Genomic DNA, 9,693 nt, shown 5'->3' with positions numbered 1-9,693 from the left:
TATCTATGATACACAAGACAAAGAGTCCAAGATAGAACACAATACTACCGAAAGATGTATTCCTAATAAGGAAGAGGGTGTTGAGGGAAGACAATTCCCACATTTTTGTTCTCTATTGCTGACGAGAGATGAGATAAAGATCTTTTGGTCATTTTTTTTGGGATCATATTATAATCCAATCATCTCATTAATTAGAAGAATTGGAGAGACTTAACTAGATCTTGGTCCCTTTTCAGATCTATGTTTTGGAAATTTGGTTGAGTTTTGATCACTAAAATTTCATCATTTTCTTCTTCTTCTTCCACCCTTGTTGTTTTGGTTGGTTTTCCCGGCCTTATTTTTATCTAAATTTACTTAATTATTTCATATTATCACAATATAACCAGTATATTACAAACATCATACCGTCTCATTAACAACAATGCATAAGTAAATCTTAGGAACCCAAAATTAAAAGTAAGATTTGCCCATAAAGGAGCTATATTGATATAATAATTAGTTTCAATAAACCCCAAGCAAACAAGAACCACAAAGACAGCAAACACAAGTGATGATAATCCTAGGCTTGCAGTTGAGTGTTGGGCTGTTTTGTTGCTATTGTTATTATTACACACTTAAAGAGTTAAAAGACAATAGTCCACAACATAGCTTTAGTTTGGTTGGGTAATTTCATGCAATTCCCCTCAACAATTGCAAGGGTTGCAGGTGCAGCTTGATCCACACTTGCAGCCACTTGATCCACAGTTGCACCCATCTCCTCCCTCGGCGCCCATCTCAGCTCCCTCAAAAGTGTTGCTGCATATATTCAAATAATTAATTAATTAATTAATTAATAAATTAATAATATAATTTTTTTTCTCATACTACACTAGTATTCGTTCACATCATGCGAGATGAGATTCGTTCAGCCAAATTTTGAATAAGTTACTGGATCCAATTAAGGAGCGCGACTTATCGATATTCCGTAAGATAAAACTAATTTAACCAGATTTTGGTTGAACCTCATTAAGGGACTGGGATTAACCTAGTCGAGTTTCAACTAAATTAAATCTCTTGAAACTAATCCAGTCAAATTTCGACTTATCCATTAAAGTATTGCATAAACTAATATAAGAGTTTAAACTTCCAATGACATACACACACACACAAAAGGGTAGACATACTTCTTCATTGGTGCAACACCCTGAATAAGGGTGACAGTCTTGACATCCTCCACGTCAGGGTACATGCCACATCTGTCAAGAACAAAACTAAATTAGTCTATAAGCTCATATTTAAACGATGTAAGCCACTTAAACCCATTCACTTGAGCCAAAACTTTCTGGTATACATTATTTATTTTAAATGATATAAAAAACTTAATTCATAAAACTTAATACATAAATATGCATAAAACTTAGGGGTGTTTGAAAAATAGTTGTTGGCTAATTGGGTTAGTAGGGTTAAGTAGTTGATAATATTAGCTGATTGTAGAAAGATGTTTGATAAATTAGTTGTTAGTTGATGGAGTGATAGCTAATTACATGCAAAATGATTTTTTTTTTTTTTTTAAAAAAAAAAAAAAACTGATTGAAAAAATTGTTTTGAACAGTTTTTTGAATTTTAAAATTTTGGAACAATAAAGTATTACAAAAAGCTAATTAATCAAACACTTATATTAATATTTAACTAAGTCAAACTGCTAATAATGGTTAAATACACCAAAATTGACTGATAAGCTAATTATGTTACCAAACACTCTCTTAAAGATTTGTGTCGGTTCTATAAATATAATTTTTCGAATATAAAATGCAATGAAAACTGAAAACTTACCCTCCACAGCCGCTGCCGCACTTGCAGCCAGAGCTGCAGCCACAGTTTCCTCCGCAGCAAGACATTTTTGGGTATGAAATTAGTGGAAATGAATGGAAAATCAAAGAAGGGTTAGTGAAATAGGAATGAAGTTATCGTCTAGTTTGAGTTCATGGATAGAGGATTGGGACAGTATTTATAGTTGCGAGGGAGGGAAAGAGAGTGATTGTACACCCAACAAGTGTACAATAGGAATAATAATTTATTATCCTTGGATTAGAAAATGGATGTATGGGCGTTTGGTTCAGATAAAGATTTGGAAATTGGGACTTGAATAAAACAAAGGGAAAATGGCACTTTTTCCCCCTAAGTTATATATTTATAGCACTTTTTTCCCTTCAATTATTTATGTAAACACATTAACCCCTCAATTATTTTAAAAGTGGTGGTTTTTCCCCATAATATATTAAATTGACATTTCTACCCTTAAAGTAAACATTTTATTTATTTTACTTCTCCAACAAATTATTGCGTATATGTAGCGATTACCACGGTTCGGTACGAACTGAACCAGACAATATAGCAATCGAATTAAAAATTTTCGGTTATGATTCGGATTTAGAACCCAATATTTGGATTTCAATTTATTAAATTTAAGAATAAAAAAACTTGATCATGAACCGTGAACCGACGGTTCCGGATCCAGTTCACGATTTTGAACCGTTTTTATTTTAAAATTTTATTTTTTATTTTAAAATAGTCTAAATTCAACAATAAATGTATTTTATTTTTCAGTTCGGAACATGAACCGACAATTCTGGTTCACTATTTTAATAAACTCTAAATATCGCGTTTTGATTATAAATTGTAATTGGGATATTTTGGTTTGGTTGATATAGTATCTGTTTGGTTTGAACCAAAATATAGTAATAATTTGTTGGAGAAGAAAAATAAATGAAATATTTTTTTTTTAAATATTTTTTAAGGGTAAATATGTCCATTTAACATTTCAGGGGGAAAAAGAGCCACTTAAATAATTCAGGGGGAAAAAGTGCTATAAGTATATAACTTAGGGGGAAAAAGTGTCATTTTCCCTAAAACAAATGAAAAATGTTTAAATTAGCATCCAACTACATGTAAAAGTGTAATTGAGTCATTTAACTCAAAAAATATAATTGCCAAGTACTTTATGCTCAGATGCATGTAGTGACATCTCTCATGTTGGAGGTCATGAGATTGAGCCTCAGTGGAGGCGTTGTCATCGTTGACGTGGTGGTCATCATATTAAAAAATTATTATTTTTAATTTATTTTAATAATTTTAAATAAAATAAATAAATAAAAAGCCACCCTCTCAGCGATGACTTGAGGAACATGTCAAATATGGTCAAATTGTATTATTTTGGATAGTTCAAGGACCTAATTGCACTTCTTTTTCGTTTGATGGTCCAATTGCACTTTTGTGTGTAGTTCGGTTGCTAATTTGAACATTTTTTCTAAATTTAATTCAATTTTTTATCCTAAATTTATAGGTGACAATTCACTTTTAGTCAAATTTTTTTTTTTCAAAACATCCTCATTTGATTCTAGTATTATTGTGACATAACCATTTTAATCCTCTATCAACAAAACAGTTTAAATGTTGTTAAATACAAAGACATTTCGGTCTTCAGTTATGAATTTTGTTTAAGAAATAAACATAAAAGATATAACGGGTCAACATACTTTGAATTAAAAAGATCGAAATGTCATTATATTTAACGAATTTTAACTATTTTGTTGATAGAGGTCAAAAAATGGTCATGCCACAATAATACTATGATCAAAGAGATGTTCTGATAAAAAAACTAAAATTGGACTGTTACCTATAAATCTATGACCAAAAATAAAATTAACTCTTTTTTCCTAAAACAAATCAATGAATGGAAATTATTTTTGGTAAACGATTAGTTTTATCATTTTTATCTCACGAGTTTGGTATCACTCACACTATGAACATATTATCATATGAAAACTCGGTGCACAATTTATGTTAGTTTCACTTTCCACCCATTCGGTGAGAAAGTCAATAAAATCTCTATTTTGTCACATGATTTGCGAGTAAACAAAATTTGAATAAAAATCTCAATTTTACAAGGGCATGTGAAATTAATGGATATTTTTAATTTGTCCATAAACTTCAATTCGATCACTCATCAATCATGTTACAAAAATTCGGTGAGATAGCAGATCAAAAGTGAACCAAAAAAAAATAAAAACAAAAATAAAAGTTGTACATTTAATTACAATAGTAATTTACTTAATCATGCATTAATAGTAAAATAAAAAGCACTAAATTGGGAGAAGAAAAAACACTAAATTCATGATATTAACAAAAATGATAATTACACTAAAAGGGGTGGTCGAATATATGGGTAAGGTATGATTTTCATAATTGAGTATTACGACACGAGTTTAATTCTTGTGAATATCCATTCGATCAAATTCGTCGCACAAATTTTTCTAAGTAGCGTGGATTTATTTGTCACAAAAAAAAAAAAAAAAAAAAAAAAAAAAAAAAAAAAAAAGAAGAAGAAGAAAAGAAGAAGAAGATAATTGCTCATTGAGAATTATATTCCAATTACGTCCTTCAGCTCAACTCCGTGAATATGGATGATTTTAACATCATCCATCCAAAGTGGGAGACAGAAAGTCCCTCAATTTCATTGGATCAAGGAGATGGAGAAAAAGCAAAGAAAAAAATATATATATCTTTACTTTTCACAATAATAAATACCCTCATTTACATTATTAAATAACAGATATCTTAAATTATACATTAAATAATACAAAATAACAACTTTGCTATAAGTAAATATTTGAGTTCTACTCACTATTGTCCCTATTATCTTGTCAAATAATAATAAATAATAAAATTAAACAATAATTTTTAAATTAACTTTTTGAACGACATAAAAAACTCACAACTATAATTTAAGAGTATTTATTGATTAAATCATACTCCTGTATAATAATAATTCGTAAATCAAGTGACTATAACATTACAAGCTATAGCTAGAGTTTGATTTCTAGGCAACCACTAGAAGCTCAAGAATCTAGATCTCCAAGTGTTTAATAATAATACTTTTCTTCCATCCATTATTGTATCTTCAAAATTGCAAGTGGGAATGTCAAGATTCCTCCCATTATTTGGTTCCTAAAGGAGAAGAATCGTATAAATATTTCTAAAGATTTTGCAAATATTTTTATTTTTGTAAGGCATTTGATTCTTCAATTATTTATAAATTTTTATTATTATTTTATTTCTAGCATCATATCACAAGTTACTTTATATATCCTCTTTGTCCATTTTATTCCCTATGGAGTTGTATGTAAAGAATGAGTATTATGTATAGAGCAGATTTAATCCTTATTAGGGTGATGAGCTTAAGTAAAATGAATAATTTTATTTGGTAGTAAATATGAATTGGAATCAAAACAAATAAATAATTAATTAATTACGAAGTAATTAATTAAAATAAAAATAAATAAATATATATATATATGTGTGTGTGTGTGTGTGTGTGTGTGTGTGTTTATATATTAAAATTTCTTATTAAATACATGAGAAAATTTCAATTTTGGTCCACTGACTATTGGAGTTGTTTTAATTGTAACACTTGACTTTCAAAAATGATAATTTAGTACCTTGACTATGCAATTTCTATCAATTTTGGTCACGCCGGCCAAATTGCCTGCCAAATCTCACCGGAAAAATTTAATAGGGCAAATAATGAGGGTATTTTAGTCATTTTACTCATGTTCTTTCTTCTCCGATGAACTTCCCTCCATTTCCGGCGAGATTCCTTTTCCGATGGTTATATTTATAAGGTTGGTGTGGTTCTAATTCTATAAATATGAAGAACTAATTCAGAAAACGTAATTTATCAACCATCGCTAATCAGATTACCATTACTATAACCATTCACAGGAACTGCAAAAGGAAAGTTTGCTATTATAATTTATAACAAAGAGATCACCCTCATCAGCATTTTCCTCCCAACCCAAAGAGCGCGGAAATGCAGCCTCTTCCTCTGAAATTGCATCAGGACTGGGATGAGTCTTACCATTCTTAAGCTGTTTCTGCTTTCTCCTCCGCCACGCCTTCCGGCACAGCCCCACTGGGACCCGGTAAAATGCGAGCACCAGGAAGTCCAGAACCGCGCAGGGGCAGCAGCAGCATACCATCGCGCACTCCGCCGCTGTTCCCTCGGCGAACTTCCCAACTGGGCGGTGCACTACCCTACCCGGTGATATCTTCGCTTTTACTTTTCACCTTTTAAGGGATTTGAAAACAAATTATTTTGTCCAATTATGGTATGACTTGATCAGATACAGACCATAATTTTGAAAAATGGAAGGCCTTTATCCATTAATAGACATCTTGTAAGCGAATTATGTTAATTGAATCAGACATTCACCTGCACGGAAGAAGAAGCTCACCGAAAATGGAGAGCTCATGGGAGAAGAAAGAAAAAATGACTAAAATGACTAAAATACCCCCATTAGTTGCCCTATTAAATTTTTCCGGTGAGATTTGGCCGGTAATTTGGCCGGCGTGACCAAAATTGATAGGAATTGCATAGTCAAGGTTCTAAATTAACATTTTTGAAAGTCAAGTGTTGCAATTAACACAAGTGCAATAGTCAGTGGACCAAAATTGAAATTTTCTCTTAAATACATGATCAAAGACCTTTTTATTTTTTATTTTTTAATTTTATTTTTTCTCCTTTATTTTTGATTCCATTGATCAAAAGTAAGGAGTAAAAGGGTAATGATTTTGTAATTTATAAAGGATTTAATTCGAATAATATGATCACAAAAGTAAACAAACAAATATGATAATGGATATCAAAATTCATAGTAAGGTGCAAAAGTCTCCAACCAAAGACACCCCTATAATCAACTCTTGTATAGATTATAACCAAATAGAAAAACGAAAATTAAAGAATCATTTTTTTGTTGGGTAATCTGAATTAAAGAGAGTAAGAATGATTTTTCTTCATTCTTGTACACCAAAATTGTGCAATTGTTTCATTTCTTGAATCTTGATCACACAATGACACATTTTTACGTAGAATAGTTAGTTTATCAGTCAATTTTGACTTGTTTAATCACCATTAGCTGTTTGACTTGGTTAAACAACTAATATGAGTGTTTGATTAATTAATTTTTTTGTCAAAACACTAAAAATTCAAAAAGTTGTTCAAAGCAGCTTTTTGATAAAGTAATTTTGTATGTAATCACTAATAAGCTATCATCTAACAACTAATTTACTAAACATCTTTCAACATTCAACTAATGCTATCAACTAGTCAAACCTACTAACGCAATCAAGCTCAGCTAACAGCTATTAACCGAACACCCCTTTTTCAATCAAACAATCCATGTTTATGTATGAAGAACTCTATGTTTGATGTACAACGAACAAAGAGTACAAATACCTATGAATCATCATCCCAGTTAGTCCCCTCGGTAATTGCAAATTTAAACAAGAACTATAATTTCTATAACTTAACATCAAAGAATTCCTCTAAGAGATCATCAAAGATCAGCTCATCTAAAACATCATCAAAAGTCATGTCCTCTAGCTCTAGTGCTACATCCTCACTGTCCAATTGCAGGTTCATCCAACCATCATCTTTCTCCAAATCATGCCCAACTACACCATCAGTTGTCTTCTTCACCTCATCTGACAACCTTAGCCAGCTGCTAATGCTGCCACACACCACCTCAGACACCCGGTTTTCCGGTGGCAATGAACGAACACGACACCACGAAGATAGGGCTTTCGGGTAATATGTCAATGATCTGTCACACATATGAACCAACACCTCATTCGCCAAGTCAAACAGCATCCGATGATGACAGCATTCCTCGCCTTCTTCGTGCCACAAAGCCTCGATTTCTTTAAACAGCGAAGGGCTCATCAATGGCTGCTCTCTCAAGAACAAATTGAGAGTAGTTAAGCCTGAATTCTCAAGAAGATGCATTATGTAGCTTATGTCTGGATTCGTATGACTCGGTTTTTTAGTAGTTTCGAACTTCTGCAGCGACAGAGAACCTGTATTCAAACTCTCGTTCGAGTTTATTACAAAATCGTCCTCTGAACCTGCTAAGATTACAAATGGTTGATCTTTTTTTATACATAATATCAGAAAATAAGGAGTTTAAATCTGAGAAAGAAAAATAAAAAAACTGATAAAAAGAGTACCTTCTGAGATTTTAGAGGCTGCAGATACTTGTTCTATATCAGAAGGAAAAAGATTGATAAAATCCTCTTCTCCTCCAGAAGAGTCACTCTTGTCCAGTACTATTAACTCTTCAAACACATCATCTATCGACTCAATTTTCTCTCGGCTTCTCCCTGGCTTCTCCCCGACTAAACTTGCACTGCCCTCTTCTGGGACAGATAACAGATAATGGTGTGCAAAGGAGGAGGAACGAGGGGACTCAACTTGGTGCAAATTAATGGATTCAGCGCTCGAAACAGACCGGATCCTTCTTAATGGAAGAAAGGGTATCTCCAGCTCCTTTCTCACACTCAAGCTCTTACAAGTCTGCAACACCTTTTCCTTCCCAAAACTAGGCCCAAACAACCTAGTATACTTATCTGCAGATGAATCATCCAGAGAAGTAGTGCTTCTGAGTTTTTCTAGTCCTGTTCTTACATTTCTGCAACTTTCTTCAGTTCCACTATTTACTGAAACCCAAACTTCAATCTCCTTCTCTTTAAGGGCACTAGGTTTATACCCTCCTCTTCTCTTGCTTCCAGGTGGGGGATAAGACCCAGATTTCATTAATCTTGAATTGGCATTATAATTTAACTGATCACTCCAAGAATTCCCTTTCCCTGACTCTGAACCCTGCAAATTCTTTTAATAAATTTCTACCCAGTTTTCTTGAACTCTGATCAAAACCATAAGTTCAAGAATCTGACAAAAATGAATAACCCCAGCCAAGTTGGTCAGACTGTAGATCGACAACCACAAGGTTCCAAGCTCCACTCCGACCAGGAGCGACCCGTTTGCCTTGGTTTAATTAAGCCTATCAGTTACGATTAATCTAGGCTAGTTTTACCTCTTTATGATCCTTTATCGACTAGAATCATAAGGTAGGGTTTACCCACATCACAATCTCGAGTAGTGACTGCAGGTTTCCCTCGTCACTCACTCGAATATTGAACAAAAAGTATGTATAAAGCACTTACATTCATGTGGCCATGTTTATAATCTAAAAGCTTCAGTGATTCATCAGGATCGTTAGAAACAAGTTTTGTTCTTCCTGACATTTCACGATTCAATCAGATTAACACGGGGGATTACAACCTTTGACAGATACAAAATAACGGCGGAGAAGTATCAGAGGGAAAATGCTTACTTTTCAGAAACTTCTTCCGGGCACCATAGTAGCCGAGGGCGTGTTTGAATCGCCGCCACATGGAGCCTCCGCCGCGACCGTCGTCTTTTCTGAAGCGCATCCAATCAGGGTCTTCCATGTCCTCAAATCAAACCCAATTCTCCTGCCTGATCAGATATATCTAGCATGAAACCAAACACGCGGAGTGTTTTTCGGTGTCATGTCGGCTAGCTTCATATATATGTACGGAACAAAAAAATGAACAAGAAACAGGCGGGAATTGTATACCTGTGACGGGGAATTTGACAATGGCTGCCGGAAGTAGATGGGCGAAAGCCCGCCGCCGCACCTCTATCCGTCAACGGATTTTCACTATCGTCTAGATATCGTTGCTTAATATGGAGTATAGAACAACTGTATTTCCCTACAAAAATCACCCTAATATTTGTATTTAATTATTAAGTAATTTTTTATTAATTTATTATAATTTAATTTATAGATATGT

The 9,693-nt window shown here is 33.1% G+C and overlaps 2 protein-coding genes across 2 annotated transcripts; both read right to left on the bottom strand.

The window, feature by feature from the left end:
* Positions 1-450: 450 nt before the first annotated feature.
* On the bottom strand, positions 451-1,981 carry LOC109173448 (metallothionein-like protein type 2). The gene is made up of 3 exons (XM_019322680.1): positions 1,813-1,981; positions 1,164-1,235; positions 451-795 (listed from the first exon to the last, which is right to left on the bottom strand). Exons 1-3 carry the CDS (start codon positions 1,875-1,877, stop codon positions 684-686), a joined length of 249 nt encoding a protein of 82 aa, XP_019178225.1. The 5' UTR covers positions 1,878-1,981; the 3' UTR covers positions 451-683.
* A 5,222-nt stretch (positions 1,982-7,203) lies between these two features.
* On the bottom strand, positions 7,204-9,327 carry LOC109173447 (protein TRM32-like). The gene is made up of 4 exons (XM_019322679.1): positions 9,210-9,327; positions 9,040-9,113; positions 8,044-8,695; positions 7,204-7,941 (listed from the first exon to the last, which is right to left on the bottom strand). Exons 1-4 carry the CDS (start codon positions 9,325-9,327, stop codon positions 7,337-7,339), a joined length of 1,449 nt encoding a protein of 482 aa, XP_019178224.1. The 3' UTR covers positions 7,204-7,336.
* Positions 9,328-9,693: the final 366 nt, after the last annotated feature.

This window comes from Ipomoea nil, unplaced genomic scaffold (genome assembly GCF_001879475.1).
Source record: "Ipomoea nil cultivar Tokyo-kokei standard unplaced genomic scaffold, Asagao_1.1 scaffold0482, whole genome shotgun sequence".
NCBI classification, from domain to species: Eukaryota; Viridiplantae; Streptophyta; class Magnoliopsida; order Solanales; family Convolvulaceae; genus Ipomoea; species Ipomoea nil.
This window is presented reverse-complemented; position numbering and strand designations above follow the sequence as displayed.